The sequence below is a fragment of the Phyllobates terribilis genome, unplaced genomic scaffold (assembly GCF_046119375.1).
Source record: "Phyllobates terribilis strain yellow unplaced genomic scaffold, ASM4611937v1 Scaffold_11__3_contigs__length_659146591, whole genome shotgun sequence".
Classification (NCBI taxonomy): domain Eukaryota; kingdom Metazoa; phylum Chordata; class Amphibia; order Anura; family Dendrobatidae; genus Phyllobates; species Phyllobates terribilis.
This window is the reverse complement of record NW_027362771.1, coordinates 359,810,555-359,837,784: the sequence shown is the minus strand read 5'-3', so window position 1 is coordinate 359,837,784 and position 27,230 is coordinate 359,810,555. Positions and strand designations below refer to the sequence as shown.

The following is a 27,230-nucleotide window of genomic DNA, read 5'->3' as shown; positions in this document are numbered from 1 at the left end:
AAGGATGTAGATTACCTGGGTTTGTAGACTTTTGTTAGGTGCTCAGGATGGAAGGCGTCAAGGATATAGATTACCTGGGTCAGTAGACTTTCATTAGGTGCTCTGGATGGAAGGCGCTAAGGATGTAGATAACCTCGGTCAGCAGACTTTCGTTAGGTGCTCTGGATGCAAGGCGCCAAGAATGTACATAACCTCGGTCAGCAGACTTTCGTTAGGTGCTCTGGATGCAAGGCGCCAAGGATGTAGATAACCTCGGTCAGCAGACTTTCGTTAAGTGCTCTGGATGGAAGGCGCCAAGGATGTAGATAACCTGGGTCAGCAGACTTTCGTTAGGTGTTCTGGATGGAAGGCGCCAAGTATGTAAATAACCTGGGTCAGCAGACTTTCGTTAGGTGCTCTGGATGGAAGGCGCCAAGTATGTAGATAACCTCGGTCAGCAGACTTTCGTTAGGTGCTCTGGATGCAAGGCGCCAAGGATGTACATAACCTGGGTCAGCAGACTTTCGTTAGGTGCTCTGGATGCAAGGCGCCAAGGATGTAGATAACCTCGGTCAGCAGACTTTCGTTAGGTGCTCTGGATGGAAGGCGCCAAGTATGTAGATAACCTGGGTCAGCAGACTTTCGTTAGATGCTCTGGATGGAAGGCGCTAAGGATGTAGATGGCCTGGGTCAGCAGACGTTTGTTAGGTCTCTGGGTGGAACAAACTATCTAATGCCTCATTTACACATTGATAAAATCATGGATTTTTCCGGAATAAAGCAACTGATCGCAAAATGAAAGGTATCCATGCATTTATCTTTCAGTGACTTGCATGAGCATACAAAAGGTTAAGAGGGGTTAAACCTGCTGATCAGCTGAAGTGCCAGAATCAGAAAATTTAAACATTTTTGTCTTCATTTATGTCACTTTTGCAGCGTAAAATTGTGATGAATTTGGCGGGCATGCACGCCCACGCCTCATCACCATAAAGCTCTGCACCCTTTTGAAAAAGTTGATGAAATAACACCAAAAGGAGAAAAATTTTGCGTAACTATGAGCTGTGCAAACATTTTGTAACATTCCAAACAGTTTGATGTCACATTTCTGGCACAAAATGTTTGATGACTTAGCCTCATAGAGTCTACGTACTGTATAGGGGATATTTATAAAATAGTCTTAAAGGAAAACTGTCTTTCTCACCCATAGCAAGCAATCACAGTGTAGTTTTCAATTCTTTTTGTCCCCCTAAAAAAATTAAAGCTGTGTTGTAATTGGCTGCTTTAGTCAAGAAAGACAGTATTTCTGTTAGACAATCTTCTTAATGTTCCCCAATTGTTGTCATGTTTTGTCAAGACCACTGCTGTGATATGTACAGAGCTTTATGTATGATCTTCACGAGAGCCCAAAACCTTCATTGTCATTTGCCCATTCTGTAATACACAAATGGTGTCTTTGTACATTTTAGATGAGGGACTTGCATGGAAGCTAATTATGAACGAAATGTCAAATCTAATTGTGGACAATTTATAGGTCTTTATTTTGGTTGCTCTCACTAAGCTGCTCATAGGATAACTCAAATAACTAAGAGTTCTTTCCATTATGTGTGTATCTAAATTTATGTAGCCATCTTATGGTAAGTGATGCATGCCTCAGGAGACATTGGCTACTCAAGTGCTCGATCAATAAGTGCTGCAGTGATCATAAATAAAGGCTGCACATAGCTCCGGGTACTCTATATCACTTTCACTCATCAGAATGCATTGTATGACCTCATGTGCAATAATATATACCCTCATCCAATCCATAATAATCATTGATTAGCTGTTTCCTGATATAAAGTTCACCGTGTTATGACAACCATGTATAACCACCTAGATTAGAATTGTGGACATGTATTCTTCCCATTCACACACTCATGTCTCTTGATCCTTCCAGGAAGCACGAATTAGGCATGATAAAGTTATTTTTTTTACTTCACCTATTTATATACCTGTGGACTTTTTTATTCTGATTGTTCCGCACTGCTAAATAAAACAATGATTTCATAGTCCATGATATTTTACATACTGATAATTTCATAAGGGCAGGATATTATTTTTTGATGCATTTCTACACTACAAAATATATTGTTTAATATATTATGTTTCTATATTTGTGCCAAGTATTATGATGGGAAATAAAATATTAAGGTGACATTCATACATTGATATACATAGAATGGAGGGTGCCCCATTAGGGTGCTGGGATTCTGCCACCAAGGAGGGAAGAGTCTAGTGTGTGTTTCCCCCTCCACCTCCTTTAAAGAAGCACTCCCATCAAAGTAGAATTGTAGTTTTAATGATGACTCATGCAGGGAAAGGAGACTTCCTTTTTCTACATAAAGCTGAGAAGGATTCAGCTAGTCAGTATTTAATCACGTAATGTCATAGACCTAATGGAAAAGAGAAGAATTAACTGGGTAGAAAGGCAAAATGAGCAATTGTAAGTGCACAGTGCTATATAATATGATGATTGCAATATATTAAGAGGATATAAACCTTGATGAGAGTGCTTCTTTAAATTACCTTTAAGTCAGTTCACTAACCTTTCCTTACTAACAATTAAGTTGTTCTGGAAAGTGAATTCCTAAGGTCCCCATAAACATTAAAGGGAGTCTGTCACGTTGGATTATGCTGTTGACTTGAAGATATAGGGTTGATCTGTTGAATAATAATATTAGGAAGGCGCTCAGCTGCAGTACTGAAAGTGGGCACCCGGGAGAAAGTTAACTTTATTCCTCCGGGTTGCAGTCGGCGTTCATTTATATAGGTGTGCCAACGCGGCTACAGTCACCAGTCACAGCATTGTGAGCATGCATCGGCACTTTAAAGGGGTTGTCTGGTCAAAAGTGATAAGTCTGCAGTCACTCTGTGTGACTACAGACTTATGAATCCCCCCAGTGCACGCACTGTGCGCTGCAGGGATTCAACGGTATCAGACCCTGTAGCGGAGGGTATGTATGCATTATACATACCCCGGCATGGCCTCGCTCTTCATACACTTGTACTGAGCGAGGCCGTGCCTTCTAGTCGGAGATGCCCACTGGCCGTCCATGTCACTAGACAAAGCGTGGCCTCGCTCAATACAAGTGTATGGAGCGAGGCGGCACTGAATGGCCGGGGGTATGTATAACATATACATAGCCTCCGATCCCGGGTCTCATACCGGCGAATCCCCGCAATGCACAGTGCCTGCGCTGAGGGGATTCATAAGTCTGTAGTCATACAGAGTGACTGCAGACTTATCACTTTTGACTGGACAACCCCTTTAATTGATTGACTCGTTTTGCAGTGCATCTAATATTATATCTGCAGGTTAATATTGTTATTCAACGTAACTGGTTCCCTTTAAAGTCGGCCGAACCTACAGATTTTGACAGGATTGTCCAGCTATCTAATGTGTATTGGAATCTCCAAACTGTCCCCCGATAAGATTATGGATCAGGCAGGTGGAATGCAAATCCTTTTATTCGGCAGGGAGATAAACTGCTGCCAGATAATTCTGGCAGTGGCTCTCTCAAAGAGTACACAGTAATGTGTGGCCGAGCTAAGCACTCTTATGCATAAGGAAGTCAGAAGAGACAGTAGTCGGTCAACAATCATTTGGCCGACAGGTATCTATTGAGTATGACCACTCAATGGCAAAAGGGGCTCGAACTAACCAGAACTTGACTTCTCTCTCCAAGAGACCCATAGCAGCTGGCTCTATGGTATGTACAGTAATTCCTTACTTCTATGCAGGTCGGAGGAGGAGGTAAAAAAATATTTTTTTAATTGTGTTTGTTACAAACAACTGTTTTACATATAAATATTGCTGTCTGTAAGTGTGCAGAATATATTGCACCCTGCAGGCCCTAAATATGCTTCGCTTTAGCTACATGCCCATGATAAACAAATATAATGGACCAAGCGTGCTCCCTGTATCCATTAGATAATAGTAGTATAATGCATTGCATTGTATACTGGCCACATTACCAAAAAGGAGGTCTTTCATATCATTTAGATCTATAACAGACACCTTTCATGCATTGTCTATAGTTCCCCTGCTGTATAGTTATGGGATCATTGTAATGTTTATGAATAACTGCCTTTTGCAAGACTTTAAAAAGGTCTAAAGGCACAAAGTTACAGCAGAGGCGGAGAGGCGGTCTGTGATCTACTATCAGTGTGGCATCAGTTTTCTGTGTCTGGTTTTCAATAGACTGAAACCTAAAAGCTGTCTAAAAACTACATGCCTGCCTGCCAAAACCTGAATGTCAAGGTTAAAATCAAAGAGCTACTAAGCTTACTTAAGAATTCCAAAGACCCTCTATAATTCTTATTTGTCAGTATCTTAAGATGTGGATATGTTTGATCACAGATTTGTTCTAAATATTTGGAATCAATGCCTTTTGCTCTGATAGTGTACTAAGGCAGACTTTTCTGCTTCTCCAAATACGTATATTCATCTATGGCTATGATCACACAGAGATTGGTTTAAACAAATCTAATAATTTGAGTATTTAATGGATTTAATCATTTAATATCTCTGTCCGCATTTTCCACTCTTACTGTAGGGAATAGAAAGAAATAATGAAAAAAATAAATAAATACATTTATATAAATACCTAATTAACAAATCACAATTGTTTTTTTAAAGGACATAATCACTGTAGACCAACAAATTTAATGTTAAAGACAGGTCCTTTTGAGCATGTGCAGAAAGAACTTCTTCCCCCACCCATCATGTGTAGGACGTTGTGCTCCCAGTAGATAATTTTACCTAATACTGGAGACACCATGTCTGCTGAGGTAAGAAGAAGCTGCTCACACTGCTCTCTACCCTGTCTATCTAGTCTATTACTGGACATACCAGGGGTGCTGAAGTAAGAAGAAGCTGCTCACACTGCTCTCTACCCTGTCTATCTAGTCTATTACTGGACATACCAGGGGTGCTGAAGTAAGAAGAAGAAGCTGCTCACACTGCTCTCTACCCGGTCTATCTAGTCTATTACTGGACATACCAGGGGTGCTGAAGTAAGAAGAAGCTGCTCACACTGCTCTCTACCCTGTCTATCTAGTCTATTACTGGAGATCCCAGTGGTGCTGAGATAAGAAGAGATTGCTCACACTGCTCTCTACCCGGTCTATCTAGTCTACTACTGGACATACCAGGGGTGCTGAAGTAAGAAGAAGCTGCTTACACTGCTCTCTACCCTGTCTATCTAGTCTATTACTGGAGATCCCAGGGGTGCTGAGATAAGAAGAGATTGCTCACACTGCTCTCTACCCGGTCTATCTAGTCTACTACTGGACATACCAGGGGTGCTGAAGTAAGAAGAAGCTGCTCACACTGCTCTCTACCCTGTCTATCTAGTCTATTACTGGAGATCCCAGGGGTGCTGAGATAAGAAGAGATTGCTCACACTGCTCTCTACCCGGTCTATCTAGTCTATTACTGGAGATTCCAGAGGTGCTGAGATAAGAAGAGATTGCTCACACTGCTCTCTACCAGGTCTATCTAGTCTACTACTGGAGATATCACAATAGGCAAGCTTCCTGATGCACATGCTTGAAAGTACCTGTCCTGTTAACATTTTAGGATTTGATTATCTCGTTGAACAAAACAAGTCTTTGTTAATTAAAGGTATTTAGTAATTTGTTTATAACATTTTCTTTCTTTCTTTCTCTTTCATTCTTCTTTTCTTCCCTTTCTCTTCCTTCCTTCCTGTTGTTTTTCTTCCCTCTTTCCCTTTCTCTTTCTTCCTTCCTTTCTTCCCTTTGTCTTTCTTCCTTCTGTTTCTCTTTCTTCCTTCCTTTCTCTTTCTTCCCTTTCTCTTTCTTTTCTTTTTCAGGTCACTTTAATGTGAGGAATCTGAGGGAGTTAATACCCTCCTAAATGTTGTAGGCATCAGGAATCCGCTAAACCAGGCAGAGCAGTCAATCCATGTAGGTTATATTCTCTGATATTACTGCTGAAACTAACTTTTTAGTGTCACAAAACATTCACATTCATACCACCTTGTTTTTCTCCTTTTCTGTATTCTATAAATCATATTACTAGTTCTTGGCAACACAAAACAATTCACTTTGAAGGCTGAGCCCACCTTATATATGCTCAAGGTTGACTGTGACTTTTGACTTTGCTATCAAGAACAATGTAATTCGGTTTTTCCTGTGTATGGTATTGTAATAATGAAATAAAAAAATAAGGAAAATTCAAGAAATTATATAACAGTAAAAAATGGTATAAATGACATTTAATATGAATATTTTGTGAAACAGAATAATATCCAGTGGAGAAAAGTGAGACTTGTTTAAGGTCACATTTTAGGAGGTGTTAATGCAGAACTGGATTCTGCAAAGGAAACACAATCTAGTCTACCAACTGCTGCCAAGACAAAAAAGATAATTCTGCCAGAGATGAAGTCGGCGTACAGTTGTTATAATTTACAAAGACACCATTCGGCCAGAAATCTGAATATTTATGATTATAAAATGTGAATAACAGAAATATGTCAGAATAGTATTAATAATGGAATTAAATACAGCTGTCTACACAAAAAAGCAAAAACGTGAGGTCTGATTATTAACCTGGCCAGAGAACCGAACCACAACAAAATGTACTTTAATCTTCCAGGTTAGTACATATGGGAAATAGTAGTGTTCATGCTACACTTTTTAACAGGTTGGATTATTTTAATGTACTGAACTAATATTCTGTTAGAATATTACTCAGGCCTCCAAAATAAGTGTTAGCCATTCAATAGCAACACTGTCCATATCCTAGACATGTACAGTGAAGGAAATAAGTATTTGAACCCTTGCTGTTTTTGTAAGTTTGCCCACTGACAAAGACATGAACAGTCTATAATTTTAACATTGAGAGACAGAATATCCAAAAAAAATCAAGAAAATCACATTGTATAAATTAGATAAATTTATTAGTATTTGATCCCTCTGGCAAACAACACTTAATACTTGGTGGCAAAACCCTTGTTGGCAACACAGCAGTCAGACGTTTTTTGTAGTTGATGATGAGGGTTGCGCACATGTCAGGAGAAATTATGGTCCACTCCTCTTTGCAGATCATCTCTAAATCATTCAGATTTTGAGGCTGTCACTTGGCAACTCGGAGCTTCAACTCCCTCCATAAGTTTTCTATGGGATTAAGGTCTGAAGACTGGCTAGGCCACTCCATGACCTTAATGTGCTTCTTTTTGAGCCACTCCTTTGTTGCCTTGGCTGTATGTTTTGGGTCATTGTCTTGCTGGAAGACCCAGCCACAAACCATTTTTAATGTCCTGGTGGAGGGAAGGAGGTTGTCACTCAGGATTTTACGGTACATGGCTCCATCCATTCTCCTATTGATGCGGTGAAGTAGTCCTGTGCCCTTAGTAGAGAAACACCCACAAAACATAATGCTTCCACCTCCATGCTTGACAGTGGGGACGGTGTTCTTTGGGTCATAGGCAGCATTTCTCTTCCTCCAAACAGGGCAAGTTGTTTGTCTCATCTGACCACAGCACCTTCTCCCGATAACTCACAGAATCATCCAGGTGTTCATTGGCAAACTTCAGACAGGCTTGCACATGTGCCTTCTTGAGAAGGGGGAATTTGCGGGCAATGCAGGATTTTAAACCTTTAAGGCGTAATGCGTTACCAATGGTTTTCTTGGTGATTGTGGTCCCAGCTGCCTTGAGATCATTAACAAGTTCCCCCCGTGTAGTTTTAGGCTCATCTCTCACCTTCCTCATGATCAAGGATACCGCACGAGGTGAGATTTTGCATGGTGCCCCAGATCGATGTCGATTGACAGTCATTTTGTATTTCTTCCATTTTCTTACTATTGCACCAACAGTTGTCTCCTTCTCACCCAGCATCTTACTTATGGCTTTGTAGCCCATTCCAGCTTTGTGCAGGTCTATGATCTTGTCCCTGACATCCTTAGAAAGCTCTTTGGTCTTGCCCATGTTGTAGAGGTTAAAGTCTGACTGATTAATTGAGTCTGTGGACAGGAGTCTTTTATACAGGTGACTATGTATAATAGCTGTCTTTAATGCAGGTAACGAGTTGATTAGGAGAGTCTAACTGGTCTGTAGGAGCCAGAACTCATAATGGTTTGTAGGGGATCAAATACTTATTTCTCACTGCAAAATGCAAATAAATTTATCTAATTTATACAATGTGATTTTCTTGATTTTTGTGGGATATTGTATCTCTCAATGTTAAAATTAACCTACCCTTAAAATTATAGACTGTTCATGTCTTTGTCAGTGGGCAAACTTATAAAAACAGCAAGGGATCAAATAATTATTTCCTTCACTGTATATACGGAGGAGATTTATACAGAGCAACACAACTTGCAACTCCATATCTTCGGATTTTGATAAGAGTTGAAAAGTCAATCAGTAATTTGGAGTTTGGAGAGGGGTGAAATGCAAAGCTCATAACCTTGGTCTTCAATCGTGGGGATGGGCATTTAAAGACCTTGTAACCGTTATAAAAGTACGTAGTCATACACTAAATACAGACAGACATGCTATATCATCACTTAAGTGGACAAATCACACTTTACCAGAAACCGATATAAAAATCTTAATACTCCGTATTATTAATGGCTGCATTTAACTATTTCCACAAACCTTTATGAACTAGAGACAAAGTATACTAGTAAATCCCACTAATAAGCCGATACCAGTTAATAGTTACCACCGCTATATAAATACTCTCTAGTTGCACATTACTGCCCTACATTCACCAGTAGTCACCTTCAAAGACACCATTTGGTTTTCCTTCACATAAACCAGACAATAGTGATAATTTTTTTTACTATACTGCCACAATTACAGAGTACAACACCAAAGCATATACCATTAACGGTCATTACTTTCTTCATAAAACATCGTCCTATACGTCCATATCATGATCCAGTTCCATTTTATCTTCATTTCTATTTTATTTTTGTGTTTTTCAATCCAAAATGCTTTTACTGTGTCATGCATGCCAAAATATGTCCATCTTTGATTAGAATGTATATATACAATTCTACAAACTAACAGCTTGTAATGGTGAGGTAGCCAAAACTTGAAAAATTGAGTTTTCTTTATTTTTATGGGAAACATGTAACACAACCCCTGAGGGTATGAAACACATAAATGGGAGGTAGAAAGAACAAATGATTGTCATGTCCATTGATCCCAAAGATTTAATATTTAAAACTGTACAGTATTAATTAAATTAGGTTATCCAAATATATATTTCACTTTTTTCCCATTGATAACGGTAGTATAATGCATTTATTTAAATTGTTGTAAATGATTATTGCTTGAAAGTGCGTATTTCAGAAAAGTGTACCCTGTAATGCAAATCTTAGCAAAGGAGAGCAATGTATCCCTGCATGATATACAACATTATCATTATGGGAAAGAGAATAGTGTGATTTATTGTGATTTTGTATTGTGGTGATGTCTACAGGAGAGAACTGGTCTACATGATTCAATAGGGAGAGAATAACAATCACTCTAAAGCAATTGTGAATTTCCTAAAACCATGTACCATAAGTGCTTTCAAGCTTCAGGTTCACTAAAGCAATGGATGGTTTCCTAGGCTTCTCCATTTGTAAGCTCTGCCACTTTTGGAGCTCCCAAAGATATAATTGGAAGAGCTGTGCATGAGCGATCTCTCCGTTCCTTGGATAGATCGGGCTTCCAGAGGTGGAACCTGCATCTATCAGACATTTATGTCCTATCCTGTTGATACGCCTTAAGTATACCAACGTTCATGTTTCTGAATTCTAATTAAGAAACATACCCACTTACTCACTATACGGTATGGAATATACAAAGTTCACCTACAATGATTAAACTATGGAAATGATCCAGTAGGAAGTGTTAGGTCTGGTAATGGCTTATGTTCCTTCTGTAAAGAGTCTAAATATGTCATGGCACATACAATCCTAGGGTCATTATAGAACATTGGGACAACCCTCCTTGGTGGAGACGATAAAATGGATGATAACCCACTGGAGTCCACTGCTGGGACACCCAGTAATTAGCAGCGATATCTGATAAATTATTCTGTAGAGCCACGGCACAGAAAATGCAGTATTACACAATGCGCTCATTTCCAGAATTAAACAAAAATTCAACATAAAACCTTTATCAACTTGCTAAGTTTTAAAGGTCGTTTATATAATGAAGAAATATAGCAGAAGATTTTGATGGAGGAAGTTCTCTTCCGAAACTCATCCAACTACACTCACAGCTAATACGATGGAGCGTGACCCTGTGCTTTTTTGGCAATAGTGGTCTCAAAGTGATTTTACAGGGCTTTTACCAGAAAAATTAGGGTAATAAATAGTTGTATTATGCCAGAACTACTGCACTTATCCTTGGTAATGAGTCTGTCTATGTCTTGGTCCATGCATTTAATATGACCTTAAATCTCCATGCAGATGGGAGCTGAGCTTTTTATTGGCATTCATGCGTTTGTTCTATACCTATAACCTTTTTTTTTGAAAATTCATTTACTTTTTATATTTACTTTAGCATTACAAGACAATTGTATGGGACTTCTCCTATTGCTAGATAATTATCATCTATCTTTTACTTAACAATGGTAGATCATTTATTACTAAAAAGAAATGAGCCCATGTATGAATGTACTAAAAAATAAATGTCCTAAGCAAAGTTGTTAAAACTAGATATATTCCAATATTTCATCAAGATATACAGACTACTGCTAAAGCAATGGATGGTGGTGTTCGCCTAAAAGAGTGTAATGATCATTCATATATTCTGCCTAACCTAGTGCATCCCTCTATATCACTGTATTTTACTGACATATCTGCTGATTTATCTTCTTTTTTTTTCCAAGACTTTTAGAAAAAATAGATGGAGCCAATGCTCATTATTCCATGATACAAATATGAAGATATGAAGGAGATGCAGCGCTGGTATATGGCTGAGTCCCCTTTCTTTTTTTTCCCAAGAATTTTTTGGCCCATCCCAGAGATCAAATCCCCACCATTCATAGCAGTGACATACCCTAAAAATATGCACCGTTTAAAGGTAATCTGTGAGGAGTGGTTTACCACCTAATCTGAGAGAAGCATAAAGTAGTGACAGACACTGATTTCAGCGATGTGTCACTTACTGGGCTGTTTTATAAAATCACAGTTTTATCAACAAGAGATTATCATTAGAGGACTAGTAATCCTGCTTCCAGGTAGTCATCCATATTAATGAGCTCTGTTAAACCCCACCACCAGTGATTGGCAGCTTTCTGTGTATACTGCACATAGGGAGACAGCAGCCAATCAGTTATGTGGGCGGGGTTATACAGAGCAGATCTGTAGCAGAGAAAACTATGATTTTATCAAAACTATAGTAAACAGCCCAATAAGTGATACATCGCAGGAATTGGGGTCTGTGTCTACACTATGCTGCTCGCAGATGATCCTGCTGACAGATTCCCTTTAAGTTCTTCTGGTGGAATAGGCTAGGAATATACCAATGTTTTATGTAAATGAACTGAAAAACGTGGATATGTTTTTGCTTCGTAAGGAGTGGCGGACAGTAGTGTATATCTAGCACCCCAGGATTAGTCAATCGCTCCTGTTGGCTGCACTGCTATAAAATCATACAATGGCTAGGAAAGTTATTCTATTTTTAGTCTGATTTGTACATTTTTTGATGATGATGATGGGCTACCCTGCAAGCTGCGATTATAAAAAATTAAAACCTTATAGTGTTATAACGTATCATTCAATATTGTATAATGACAGCCTTGAAATGACTATTGATGAATAAAATGAACAGCCAATGAAGTCACCAAGCAAGATAAGAGTTGAAGAAATAAGCCTGGCTATACATATTAGAGACCTGTTGGCCAAATGCTTCTTCTGACTGTAGCCATCTCTCTCGAATACCCCATACTTATGATTGCATGTGCTCTCATTAGGAAGAAGGCCGGGCTTATCTCATGGAGAACAAATATATCTGGTGCCCAATCTTTCCCAATATCTGTTGTCATGGGAGAGTTAGGATGACCCTATACATATTCTAAGGGTTTGACTGATGTGTATGACAAGCTTAAGAATGTTCTCAAGCTTAAACGTAGCAATGTCTGATCAGTAGCTTCTATTATTTTTGGGAAAGAGGTAGTAAAAGTCTATTAGAACAGTCTATTAAAGGGTTGTCCTGTTCGGACAGACCTAGCTCAAACATCCTGATCCATGCAGGTTTGAGTTGCTGGGAATCCCAGTGATCAGGACACCAATTCGTCATTAACGTGTGTCTATTTTGTAGTAAAGTCTCGTCAAGCGGAGGACCCACTTCTAGAAATTCAATAAGATAAGACCGAAGAAGACATCCCCTATAAATATTCCCCCTTCACAAAAAAATAAGAGGTGATTTGAATGCCCATGTGAATGAAACTAGTTTGTTCCCAACATACAGGTATACAGACACATATAATATAAACAATAATGTATGGCGATTTATGAAATAAAATAAAAGTTAATTCAAATTAAACATAAAAAGGTAAATAACAGTATGAACAAAAACAACAAGCCATTTTTTGTAAGACTGTGCATAAAAAGTACTTTTATTAAATGAAGAAATCATAAAACTAAAAATGAAAACCTAAAATTATATAAAAATGAAATAGTATACATTGCATAAATCTTAATATGAAAGGACTTGTTATAACACAAAAAAAGATGAAAATGTAAGTAATACATGCAAAAAAAAATTACAAATTATAACTATACAAATGACTCCTAACTTAGGATCACTTTATTATTTTTACAAAAACATCTTAAACTGCAAAATTATAACTTTTATCACCCAAAAGGCAGAAATTCAAGGATATATGCAAAAAATTCAAGTTTATATCAAAAGTATACAGGTATACTGTACAGTGCTGATGAGTATGTATAGAAGAGGGATTTGGCTTTATTGAATTTGTATATATATAGGGGGGTAATATATTCATGATAAAAGGAGGGGATTTAACAAAATGGTTTATTAGACCTAGTTAGATTAGTAAAACATTGTGAATTTCTTCTGCGCTGATTCCCCAGTAACAATGGGTATAACGTATGCTGTTAGTAAATCATTCCCAAGTGTAAAAATAATTAATTTGGCTTTATTCATTTCTAAGCATAATGCCCATATAGCAGAAAACCAATATGTATGTTTTAATTCAAATAGTATGGATTAAACTTTTTTTTTCTTTTTATGATGTCCAGCATTGCATGGATCCAATTTTATGTGTTTTAGTTTGGTGCATTGTTACTGTTGTTCACTATGATTTTATCTTATTTTTCCCCCAGTTCACAGTCAACTGTTTCTGTGATGGGAAGAGCCACATTACAGTCTTTAAAGGATCAGACCGTCTACATACAAAGTCATTTATAGTTCTCCATTATATATCAGAACCTAATGACTCTTTGCTGCCATCTCTGAAATCAGTTAGACTTTATAGTTATCATCCGATGGAAGAATATTCATGAAAATATTCAATGAAACGTGTGTATCGAGTTATTGAGATCATTTAACTTTCTTGTCATCGAAGGTTAAAGTGAAGCTCCATCTGATCATGGCAGCCTATGTATACATTGCATAGAGAAAAAACAGGCTGTCATAAATAGAGGACAGTAATCCTGTTGACAGATCCTCCAGGTTGACAATGGGAAATACCCGGTAGCCCAGGATTGCTCCCATCGGAGATTGAAGTTATTCCTATTATATTAGGGTTTTACCTAAAAACTCTCAAATGACCATGGTATCCTAACACTAAAACCATTAGCCTTACACTTGACTTTAAAGCTTTTACTTGAAATTTGTCTTTTCTTTCTTAATACATGTAAAATCTGCTTGATTGTCCAGAAATTTGTGCATTTTTTATCTTTTTACCACTAGCCGTAAATATCCCTATAGGCTTATTAGCCAGGGTTTCCAAGATTATAATTAAACCTTAATACCAATAAATGATATTTAAAGGGGTTGTCTCATCTTTTACATGGTTTAAATTGCAAAGTGCTTGTTGAAAAAAGCATATTGGCACTTTACCACTTGGGGTTATGCGGTCCTTGTGAATCTTCACATTGTGAATATTCTCCGGTGTGGGTGGACGCGTGGCCGAAACTATGTGATTTGCATACATGCGGTCTTGTGCTGACTCGATGGGCACAGCCTCGCTCAATTCAAGTGTAGTGAGTGAGGCCAGACACAGTCTAGTCGGAATGTGGCCGGAAGTATGCAAAGCGCATACCACCCACTGCCAGAGCTAAAGAATCCTCACAGCATGCAGTGTGCGCGCTGCGAGGATTCACAAATCCACAGTCACATAGAGTGGCTGCGGACTTGTAGCTTAAGAAACCCTTTAAAAACCCTCTCCTATTAATTGTATAGTTTACTGCTTGCTGCATGGGTTACCAGCCTCCTCTGAAGTCTATCAGCTGCGGGTGGGCTTCTAGGAAACCAGAACCAGCAAGTGCTGCTCTGGAGCTGGCCAGATTGCCGAATCCAGCCAGCTTCAGTGGCCCTGCACTTCTCTGATGCAAAGATGCCTCTGCATGCAGTATCGGAGAGCCCACAGCTCAGGTCAGACGCTTAACCTTTAGTCCAGACTGTCAATCATGAAGATCACACCATTTCTGGACGGCTGGCAACCCTGGGAGGGGATCAGAGTGCACCTGAAGATGTGACAAACCCTTTAATGAGGCCTTAAAGACATTCTGATATGTACCTTTATGATGCTGTACGGATAGCTGCTTTGCAGAAAATCTTAATGAATTGCTTATTAAACACATTTTTTAAGTGGAGTTACTCTCATTAGATATATGACTTAAGGCCCCCATACACTTTAGACTAATGTCAACTGCACCCGTTGATATCGACTAGTTCGGTTAACACTAATGTGTAGGGGGCACCGGCCAACTGATCATTGGGGGGAGATGTTGATCAGGCATGTCCGATTTCGGATTACTGATCATATTGATTTCCCAGAGATGAGCAGAGGTGTCTCTCTCATAGAGAATACAGGCGCGCTCCTGTTATGGGAAAGACTGCCGAGATGGCCATTAGTTGAACAATTGGCCAAAGCATCGTTCAGCAAACAGTCATCTAATGTGTATGGCCAGCTTTAAAGTGAACCTGTCATGCTGACCTCCTTCTTATCTGCTGTCTGACCCCATTCCCAAATTTGCAAATTTTACAATCTGTAATCCGCTCATGGGTATAGTTGTAGGGGTGCAGAAGCAGAGGAAGACCCCATTATTACATATGACACATTGTAGCTGGGAAAACAAACATTTTATGCATTTGGCCCAGAAATGTCCAGTTACAAGTTTGTAGATTTACCAGCTCAATAATATGCTGCCCACGTTTAGTACAGCACTATTAATGTTATGGGCTTACTTTATTGGGTAGCTGGGGAAAGCTTGAATTGCCATTGCTCCCCAGACCGGCCTGGAGTAGAATTGGATGGCTCACATAGCTAATGAGAGTTACTCAGTAATCTATAAAATAGTCTCCTTACCAGAAGTACAGTCTGTGTACTCGTTATATACGTGAAAAGCGAGAAGCTAAATTCAAGTGATGAACCTTTTGAGTTAAATATTCCGCCAAATAGCCCATACATTGTTCTTAAAGGGGTTGTCTGCCCTCGTGATATTGATGATCTATCCTATGGCTCTGTTCACTGTGTAGTGGCCGTTTATAAAACCTGCAGCTCAGCTCTTATTCCATTTAGTAGGAGCTGAGCTGAGCAATGGCCACCACACAGTGAACAGAGCTGGGCTTTTCCGCCACATCCAGGCAGAAGTCATAACAGGTGATCGGTGGAGGCGCCAGGAGTCAGACCTCCACTGATCTGTTCTGATGACCTAAGCTACGGATAGGGAATCAATATCCTGTATAAGGCCGGACAACACTTTTAATAGAGTTTTACAGAACTGCTTCCACAGAGCCTGTTATAACGCTATGGACAGCTGTAAGGCATTCTGCCCTGAAGATATATCCATATTTACGCCTGTGGGGACAACAAATTTAATGGCATAACAAAGGGTTCTTATAGTGAAGCCCACAACTATATATTACAGGACAAGGACTGTTTGATATTATTGTCCACCAAATATGAGATTAGGACTGGTGGTGGGGGGTTCCCAAATTTAGCATTTCTGACCTTTCATGTTGTAAGTAAAACGGATTGAGTCTACAGTTAAGACCATCGATGATCTCAAGAATGATGGAGTCATGAACCTTGTTTTTTACTGTAATTACAGTTTCTTCTATCTCGTGGAGGATTCATTATGAAAAGAGGGCATCTATTAGATGCTATAATTCTAAAAAGCCAGATAGATACCCCCTCAGTAACTATATTATTTTGGTCCACGTGGACCAGAGTAGTGCTAATTGTATGGTAGACAAGTTTCAAATATGTATGAGATGTCCACTGGCTCTGCCAATCTCTTACAGTGGCATAACAATATGGGGTACAGAGATATCACTCATACCCAGGCTCCTAGGCCTGACAAGCCTACCAGGCTCTTTGCTACATAACAGAACAGTAGTACTTTAAGTGGGTGGTGTAGTCCCTGAAAAAATGGATTTGTTACCAGGTTGTAAAAGTGATCAAACTAATTCTAGGAATGTGTACAACATTGTGCTGAAAAAACCCTATTTCTCAAGTGCTATGGAATCCAGAAGGAAGAAGATGTGCTGGAGGGTTCTCAATATCTCCAAGTAAACAATATATACAAGGTATAGTCATTACGAAAGATCTGAGATTACTGTATTTATGTACTTGAATTTCCTAAATCAAGACAGTAAAATACAAATACTGTATATGTCGGTTGTGTTTAGGCAATAAAGGGATAGATGGACTACATTTTAGATGCTTCTAAAAGGGAGTGTTTTCTTCAAACCTCCGTAGTCGGCACCCTGATCTCTACACCAGTAGTCAATCAGGCTATTAATTTCTTTATGGCAATGGTGTGAAATAAAAAAAATAGTGATTGAGCAGTCGAATGACTAGTTCTAGAAGGTGGTATGGATGGTCCACAATCTACCGCATGATTGGAGCATGTTGTAATTTTTTTTTTTACATGGGACATCAATGTTGTATTCCGAACAGCCCCACAATCATGGGATTTTTTTAGGATCATGACAAGGCAACTGTTGAAGCCAACAGTGTCCGCTGTGTTCCTGCAGTCTCGAGACCTGCCAATAAAGCGACTGTCTGCTTTAGTTATCAGATCAATATCGCCTATATATGCCCGACCGGGGCATATATCTAGTAGAGAGGTTTATTTTGTAAATTACCCCTTTAAGAAATGATTTCATCTATGAAAGATCTTTTTTTTCTTCTGGAGTAATATTGCACTTATGGATTTCTTTGAAAATATCATATTAGACTGTTTAAACTCGATAGGATGACTGTATCGACCAATCAATCTATCACTGTGGTATGCTTACCATCAAACTATGTACACATCCTATATATGGATTCATTTGTCATTATCCGATAGAAAAACAGGTAGAATTCTGCTAAAAATTACCTATATATTTCACAAACATTTCTGATGACATTTAACATTACTGTGCCTACTGCAAACAACGCTTTTTTTTTTTTCTTACAGATTTATATAATGCAAAACTACAAGCCTTTCAAGACAGTCACTGACGACCTAAATAAGTAAAGAGGAATGTCTTTTACTATATATATGTAAGAACCCAAACTAGAACATCAACAAAAAAAGAAACCTAAAATGCTACACATGCGGCTTCAATGCAAGACTAAACCAGAATATTGTTGATGCCTTAAAATAAGTACTTCTTAAAAAAATTAATAATAATAATAATAATACACAAGTATACATATATTTTCCCTGCATGCAATATTCCCTGTCTGTTGGAATGTCATATAGCCACATACATTTTGCTACCACCATGGTTCACTGCTTTAGACAGACCTAACAGCTCCCTTTTAAAGAGACGAAACAAACGCAAACCGTTAACAGGAGAAATACTGCTGGAAAAATAATCAAAACAGTAACTTAGAATAAATCACAAAAAAAACCCATAAAAAAACCACAGCAACTTATCTTATAATAAAACAATCTGTATTAAAAGGAAGGGATAATAAGAGCGAGATTGCACAAATTGCCTGCTTTGATAAATACAAATGGAACCTGAATGCCCAAATATAAAGTCTATGGAATGCTAGGTATCAATGCCCTAATATTGGTTATTTATTGTTTCTTTGTAAAATATCTCTCTTTAGAATTGCTTTATATACGTAAAATGGCCACTCTGCAGAATATTTCACTTTCAAAGGAAAAAAAAAAAGGTTATACATACTTTACAACATATATCGGCATGCAAGTTAGGGTTTCTTACTTGTAAAATATACATTTTTACCCCTAAGGGCCCTTTAAGAGAAGCATTTATTTAGATTGAGTGGTAATACTCAATGAAATAAAAGAAAATCAAGGTAAATATATAATCGGATTATTACAGCCAGCGACTACATCTATGTCCAGTGCTCAAAAGAGCAACTTCTGGAAAAAATGCTGTTCCAAAAGAGTCCCAACAATTGGGTTATAAGGGTATTTTTCACTTGTTCAATGCAAATATTACATTTTTTATTTATATTGAACAAAATTTCCCATGTGACGAGTGGGATAGTAAGTTCACGTTATGCCTATTTTCTGGCATGTACATGCATAGAACGAATATGGAGAAATTTTATTGGACAAAACTCATATGGCTTTATTAATACAGACCATGTTGTGCGCACCCAAAAAACACACCTATAAATAAGTTTAGACTTTTGTCTTCATTTCCTGATGGACTCATTTTTGTTTTACAATAAATAGGTAGAACTGCTGTACTTTGTGGACTAAACCATTTTTTGGGGTCAAAAACAATTGAACTAAGGTTAATCAGTTAAACTACACTAAGAAAAAGTCAAGCATTGTTAAGTACGATGTTCAGTCAGGGCTCCAAAATAAATGAATTACCTGTAGGTTGCAAACCGTAAAATGCTGATAATTTATGCCAAAACTAGATTCATCCATATTAGTGGATCCGTCTGTGGCTATTTTATTTCTACTGGTGCAACTTTTCATTTCGGAGCCTTATTGATACATTTGATGTGTATGTTGGGACCTTTCCCGGTGTGTACTACAAATGTAGGGCTTAAAGAGGTTGTCTGATCTTGTCCTCACATTACGCAGTGATTCTCTGGTGTTGGGAGTGGCGGGAGCATGATTGCAAGTATGAGATTTACATACATGCGGTCGTGTGCCAACTAGACGTGAGCAGCCTCGCTTAATGCAAGTGTATTGAGCGAAATTGGGCACGTCTAGTTGGAATGTGGCCGGAAGTATGCAAATCGCATACTTGCAGTCACATGACTGACCGCTCCTGGTGTTGAGGGTGACTGCAGATTTGTACACCAAGACCAGGTAACCCCTTCAGACCCAGAGTAAATAGACCTTTAGTCCATCACTTTGCTATCGCAGTATACTGATGAACAGTAGTAATAAACAGGTCTTATAGGAGACCAGTGCTACTACTAACTGTAAAATATTGGTGACTATTAAGATTTATAAGGGAATGTTCACATTGAGTTTTTAGAGGAGTTCTTTGAATCTGATCTGCTCCAAAATCCTCCACCAAAACCGGTTTCAGAAATGCTTGCAAACTCTTCGTATTCATTTCTATGGGAATTTTACTTTGCTATTCATATTTGGAGTATTTTGAGCATTTTTTTCCAGAAGAGGTTTTGAAAAATGCCTGGTGAAGAAAAAGAAAAGTTCATGTCACTTCTTTAAAGTGGATTCCTGATGGAATCTGCGACAAACTAGGCGCTGTCTAGTCAAAATACTGCAAAAAAAATCTTCAAAACTGCTTCAGGAAAAGAAAACTCCTCCTAAAACTCTTCTGTTCAGTGGAGCTGTTGAAAAACTACACAGATTTTTTGTCCACCTCCAAAAATTCTGTGCTTTGCATTTGTGAGCAGTTCGATTTTTGGAAACCTAAAAGTACATGGTCTCCTGTTAAATTTGGGTGTGAATAAAACACCAGGTATGGATTAAATCAGCCAAGAACTTTGTCAAAATTTCTAAGTGAAGATGAGGTCAGGTATGTACAAGCATGGGGTTTCTCATCAATTCTGAAATATGGTACTGACGAAAAGTAAATTATTGCTAAATTTGAGATTTTATTAAAGAAGCTTGTTCTAGTACTGTCACTATTACTATGGTATTGGTACTACCACTATGGTACTAAGCGAAGAGGAGAAAATCTAAGGCAAATGTAGGTTAAGGTAGGTCTGGTATTCCGAACTGTGTTATTTTTTTTGTCTCAAGCATTTCAGATAATAAACCCCCATACCTGTATATAAAAAATATTCATTCAAGTAGAAGTCGGATAATTGTGTAAAATATCTCTTAATAATCAGCTAAGATTTATCGGAAAATCTTTAATTATTTGTCTTCTTGTTTTTGTTGGTAATCCACTTTGAAAGATATATTCCCAAAATCGAAGATTATCCCATATCCATATAGAAGATAACTTACTGACTGCTGGGGAGCGGGATCCGACCCTAGGTCGCCCAAGGATCCCACCCTAGGTCGCCCAAGGATCCCACCCTAGGTCGCCCCAGGATCCCACCCTAGGTCGCCCAACGATCCCACCCTAGGTCGCCCAACGATCCCACCCTAGGTCGCCCAACGATCCCACCCTAGTTCGCCCAACGATCCCAATCCCACTCTAGTTCGCCCAACAATCCCACCCTAGGTCGCCCAATGATCCCGAGAACGGGGCTCTGCTGAGAAAGCCCAGTTCAGAACTTGGCTATTTCTGGCAGTCTTGGGATCACTGAGGGTCCAAGCGGTCAGACCCCCATGGATAGGGGATAACTTTAGACTATGAGAATACCCTTTACATTTGCTATAGTAGACGTCCATTTCATTTCTGTGCGACTATCCGTATAGTCTTAGCGATGACATAGTAGTATGTACAGGAATGGTGAAACATTTTGGATACATTACAACGCTGTGATTGATAATATGTGTTCCCTGCACCCAATACACAAATCACAAACATCTCCAACAATAAGACATTAAGGCTCGACGCATTTCACATGATCTATAGATTAGTTTTTATACTTTTTCTACCACATTATAAAACAAACATAAAGTGAGCTCCTGATTTGTTAGACTACAGAGTGGTAAAATGCAACGGGGTAAGAGAAAACCAGAGAAGTAAAAGTGTGGCTTCATAGATCCTGCTACAAAACCATATTGCAGTTTACTGTTGTATAGATATGTATAGATTTATATAGATTTATATATATTTATATAGAAACACACAAACACACTCAAAAGCCCAAAGTGCAATACCTATTAGTAGTGAAGCTGAAGCAGTTAAATGCATATAAACCATTCGAGACAGAAGTAATCAGCCCTCGGCTAATCTGTAGGGCCCGGGCTACATAACTTGTTCTGGACAAGTGGTTGCGGGAGGTTGGGGTCCAGACTCTTACATCCCACCACAAGACGCAAGTGACAACCACTAGCAGGCGATATTTCAGCCAACGCCATTCAGATCTACAGATGGGGTGCCCCATTGTGCAGTAGCATTTCCAGATGCCACCTGATGCCATGAAAACATGTAGCCCGGGCCTAGTCCAAGTAAAGTCCACATAATGATGCCCGCCTTGTGTAAGAAAGCACTGCCTGCGTCAGTACACTGATGCTCCATAAGTGCTGCCTTCCTTGACACATTTGATTACACTTGTGAGTAAGCAGCACTACTTTGTGAGATAATCTCATACCAATCAGGTACTGTGTAGTCTTCTAAATGAATGGCATATACAGAAAGCAATCGCAATCATAACATCCAATCAGCAGGCGGCAGCTCATAAAAATCAGACTTGTCGCCACATTCGCTGGACTGATAGGATTGCTTAGTAAGGGCTTGTTCACACTGTGCTGCGTTTTTTTTTAGTTCAGAAAAAAAGGCAGCAGTTTACAGTAGCTTCAAAATGAATGAGATTTCCAAATCTCATTCACATAGTGCGTTTTTTTCTTGCATTTTTTTGAGCTCCAGTGCTTTTTTTTAAAACTGAAGCATGCCATGAGCTTTTTGCTGCTTTTTTACCCATTCAATTGAATGCACAAAAAACGCATCACAATGTCATCACTGCGTGAAAAAGCATCAGAAACACTTGAAATGTATGCAGAGTTTTTTATGCGAAAAAAAAAAATGCTGCAAAAAAGCACTATGTGAATAAACCATTAAGGGAACATGTGACTCATTGAGAGCAGCATTAAGTAGTGACAGCCACTCCGATTTTAGCCCTGTATCACTTATATGCTAATTTTAAGTAGTTTTAAGTGGAGTAGATTACTCCTTAATCCTTGCTGTGTGTAGCCAGATTGAAGTCACACTTATTCTTGAGCTACCACTCAAGGGACAGCTCACAAATAAGCATTACTCTTCTCTGGCAATGTACTGCAAGTATTAAAGAGTAGCTGCTCTTAAACTACTTAAAGGTTCAGAGAACAGTAGGGGCAGAGGCCCTGATTGCAGTGATCTGTCACTTACAAGGCTGTGTTTTGCTGTTTCAATAAAATCAGTGTTTTATCAGCAGAAGATTATCACTAGAGGACTAGTTATCTTGTGCCTTCTGGTCCAACCACACCCCCACCACTGACTGGCAGCTTTCGGTGTACATTGTACATTGACAGAAAGCTGCCAATCAGTGGTGTAGGCGGAGTTACACACAGCCCAGCATTTACAACTGCTGCACCCAGTAATCGAACTGGAGTCAGGGTCTCTGTCCCTACCTCATTCTGCTGTCAGATTACCTAGCAAAAACCTGCTGACAGATACTTTTTAATGGGAATCCATTGGCATAAAATGACTGTTCAAACCAAGCATTGTTGCCCAGTGCACCCTTGGCCGGTTTAGTGAATCTTCCCACAAGCTTGTTTTCCATCTATATTCCCTCATCTATGGCTCCTGTAAAATCAGAACTGTCAATTAAGGTAAAAGTGGGTGGAGATAAATGGAAAACAAATAGGAGGGAAGGTTCTCTGAACTATTTGGCTCTGCCAAGGGTGCAATCAGCATCTGCTTGGTTTGTACAGTCATTTTGTGCTGACAGACTCCTTTTAACATTAATACATAAGTGGTAGATCACTGAAATCAGATTGTCGCTTTTTTATGCTGCTCGAATTAAGGAGTCTGTTTAAAAACAAAACTCTGTCACATTGTAAATGATTTTGCAGTTGACTAATACAATTGACTTTTCTTTCTGATTTTAATGTTGCCAGAGGTATTTTATACAACAATTATTAATTAATCATTGTATCATGAAAACTTATGAACTTTCTAATATCCCTTGTTTTTCCTGTTCTTCACCATTTTCAAGATTTTTGCTTGCATGGGATGAATGGAATCACGGTCTGCTCTGCCGTCCAGACAATCGTGTATAAAGCCCCCCATACACATTAGACTGATGTTGGCCGAACCCACTGATATCGACAGGATCGGTCAACACTAAGGTGTATGGGGTCTCCGGCTGACTGATTGTGATCTTGATTGGGCATGTCTGATTTTGCACTGCCGATAATATTGCTTCCCTGGAGATAAGCCGTCGACAGAGATTTCTGGCAGTGGCTTTCTCATAGAGAACATAGGAGATCGGCCGAACGGGCGCTCTTGTGTATGCGAGAGGCAGCCAAGCATCATTCGGCGAACAGCCATCTAATGTGAATGTCGGCTTTAAGCTAAGCACAATAGCGGCACAAGTCTGCTTCCAGTATAGGGCTCTAGGCTTATGGCCATTACCCTATAACAAAATCCAGCTCTGTAAGACTAGGGCTGGCTGGATGTTACTACCTCTGCGTGTAAGCAATGAGGTTTCCATTTACCGTCAGCAAGCAGAAATCTGAAAATGGTGATACGTTGAAGCACAAAGTGAGTTAGAAAGTTGAAAAGTTTGTTATTAAAACTTGATTATGTTTTATTCATATAACTTTGGGCAACATCTTATATCTGAAATACAGTGGGACCTCTCCGAAAGACCACTTAGCCCATATTTTCAGTTCCATTATATATTTTGCATACGGACCATCTCCTTTGATGAGACCGGGGCTCTAGAAGACCATTTTCAGATGCAATTATGGGTGGTTGTCTCAAAAACGTTTCACTGCATTTATAACAATGTGAAAAAGAGTTAAAGAAACTAAATAGTGGTGTGTGATCGGGAGGATCAGCCACAAATCCACAAGGGCGGTGCTGCCAGTAAATCAGCTGACGGCCGGCACCAATGTGGCTTTCCTACCGGCAGTGCTGCTTTCTCAGGCACTTATCACTAGTGACTTGGTAAGAGGCTTTATTTCTTTATGACCCGATGAGAGGAAAAAAAGTGCACGGAATCTAAGAATCTGTAAAACATAATGCTCGTGTCGAGATTACAGTACAGCCCTTGAGCATTAAAATTAATATTTTTGTAGAAAATATTCAAGCGAGACCGATAACGATACATTGAACGAAATCCTCCACACAGGACACATACTGTATATATATATATATATATATATATATGTGTGTAAAGTGTGGACAGGACTGGGAGTGACGTACACAGAACGGCAATGTAAGACAAAAGAAGAATTACCACAACACAAAATGGGCACGGTATCCTACGACTGGCACTTCCCATTTGTGCACATACGAAATGAAAATCTGAGTGCAAAAAAAAAGAAGTAGGACCTCACACAGTATAAGGCTGCAGGAAAGGTGTGACTTCATTGTACTCTTAAAACCAATGGACAATCCCTGAGAGGGGGCAATATTGAAGAAGAGGTGAGAGTCAACATTGTAGAACTGCAAGCTGTAGACCAATGCTCTTGTGCAAGTATTCGGAGTCCTGAGGTGAAGAGAATCATTTCATATACCATTCTTTGTCCTTTTGGAAGAATATATTCAGCATTTGATGAATTTCAGACAAACATGAGATATAGCAGATAAGAATGTGGGTTGTAAGAAATGGGCTTTGGAGATATTCCACGTAGAAAAAAAAAAAAAAAAGAGTTTAGAACTTGTACAGAGACTAATAGCGGTGGACACAGAGAAGGTATGAGATTATAGGTTCATAGAGATACGAATATAGTATAGTATAGAAAATTTATGGAAATCTGGAGGTAGACAACTGAGGAAGTACTGAATTCTGAAGATCCAGGACAGAGTAACCTGTATAATTCTGGAGATCCAAAACAGATTTGTTAAGAGAATTTTGGAAATCCAATAGAAAGGCAGCCAAGAATGTTTGGAAAGGTAAGAGTAAGGAAATCTGGAAGTTTATCCTTAGATTTGTAACTGGGGTTTGTTCTAGTCATCTTAATTAAGCCATCTTAAAACCACTTATAAACGGACAAACACAAAATAATAATACAAAAAAAAAAGTTAAATGTTGGTAAGAAAAAGTTCATTTCCCAAAGTGTTCCACATTAGCAGAAGCAAAGTGCTAATGTCCAGTGCAAGTAGTTTTAAGGGGAGCTTGCTGGGCTTATAGCAGGGCTGGATGCATCAGAACGGCTGTAGTCGCTGACGGAGCCATTTCTGGAGCTGATACCACCTCGCCCTTTAAGCATGCTGGGCTGGAAGTTGGCATGGCGTCGGGCATGCTTAGTCAGGTGGTCACTGCGCATGAAACGCTTTTCACAGATAGGACAGCCAAACTTCTTCTCTCCGGTATGAGTGCGGTAGTGTCTGGCGAGCTCATCTGACCTGGCAAATTTCTTGTTGCACTCCTCCCAGCTGCACTCAAAAGGCCTTTCACCTGAGGAAACAAGTAGAAGGATGTCATTACTATAGAGAAACACTATCAGGCTCAATCTACATAATGTCATACAGAATTGCACATTATACATTCAACTGAATTCACAAAATTCTAATCAGTCATCACCACTGAAGACATGCAACCAACTAAGATTCATGTATCCGATCTGATGGGCACATCAGCGTACAGGCTGCTAACTACCCTCTAATAAAAGGTTCACAATGCTCAGAGCCCGGCATACAAATAGTACACTTTCGAGTGGTACAAGGAGTAGCAATATTTACCTTGATCCCCTGTCACTTCCCGATCCTCTGCTGTTCTCCGCTTTCTGCTGCAGAGAACATTCCATTACAGGGACATGTGATTGCTGCAGCCAATCACTGCTTACAGCGGTGACCCACCACAGCCAGTGTTTGGCTGCTTTAATCACATGTCCCTGTGAGGGGACTTTATGGCTGCAACAGGAAGTGGAGACCGTCAGGGGACTGGGCTGTACTTGAACTGGACGGGCAGGTGATCAGTAAAGTGAGTATTGCTTCTTTTTATTCTTTACACAGTCTATACATTTTACAAAAAAATCACTCTCCAGACAACCCCTGTACAAGTATATGTGGGGCTTGTGAAGGTAATTTTAGCAATTGTTCCATACAGTTGAATAGAGCTTGTTGAAATCCGTGTACGCAAGGCAGAAACAACCCCATGGAATAGATTTCTCAATCTCAGAAATTTCTGCAACAAACCTGCCATGTGTGAATTTACCCTTAAAGAGGTATTCTCATGTTTGGAAATTATCCTGTATCCATGAGAGAGTGGATAACTTCCCGACCACTGGGACTGTGACCCCCACAATCCTGATAACTGGGGCTGTGAAGGGCCCCGTGTAAATGGAGTGGTAGTTGATCATTCGCGCTGCCGCTTTAATCATTCTTAATGGGACAGTCGGCAATAGGACTGCTGATTTTTGATACTCCCATAAGAATAAATGGAGCAGCAGTGTGCATGACTGACCACAAGGGAAGTGCCCCAGTTATCGGGATTGGTGAGGGTCCCAGCAGTCAGACCCTCAGTGATGGAGAAATTATTCCACCTCCCATGGATATGGGAATAACTTCCAAACTTGAGAGAATACCCATTTAAGTTGAATAAATAGGTTCATTCTACTCACAGTAATAAAACTGTGAATGCTTTGTAGGGGTTCATGCTCTCAGGTAGCCTCTTGGATACACGTAGCACAGGAGTTTATATCAAAACAACATGTAGTTTATTGTCCGTCATAAAAACATTCTTCAGCATCAATAGATAACATAAATGTAGCAGCCTCACCAACCTCGGTATTCCCAACAGCAGCTCACACTAGTATTCAA

General features: G+C 39.2%; 1 protein-coding gene across 1 annotated transcript in view; it reads right to left on the bottom strand.

Moving 5' to 3' along the window:
* Positions 1–975: 975 nt before the first annotated feature.
* Positions 976–27,230, bottom strand: part of KLF13 (KLF transcription factor 13) — a 114,926-nt gene continuing 88,671 nt past the window's right edge. Inside the window, exon 2 of the mRNA XM_073652913.1 lies at positions 976–25,866. Within this exon, the coding sequence (XP_073509014.1) occupies positions 25,574–25,866 (293 nt within the window). The 3' untranslated portion in view covers positions 976–25,573. The remainder of the gene's footprint in view (positions 25,867–27,230) is intronic.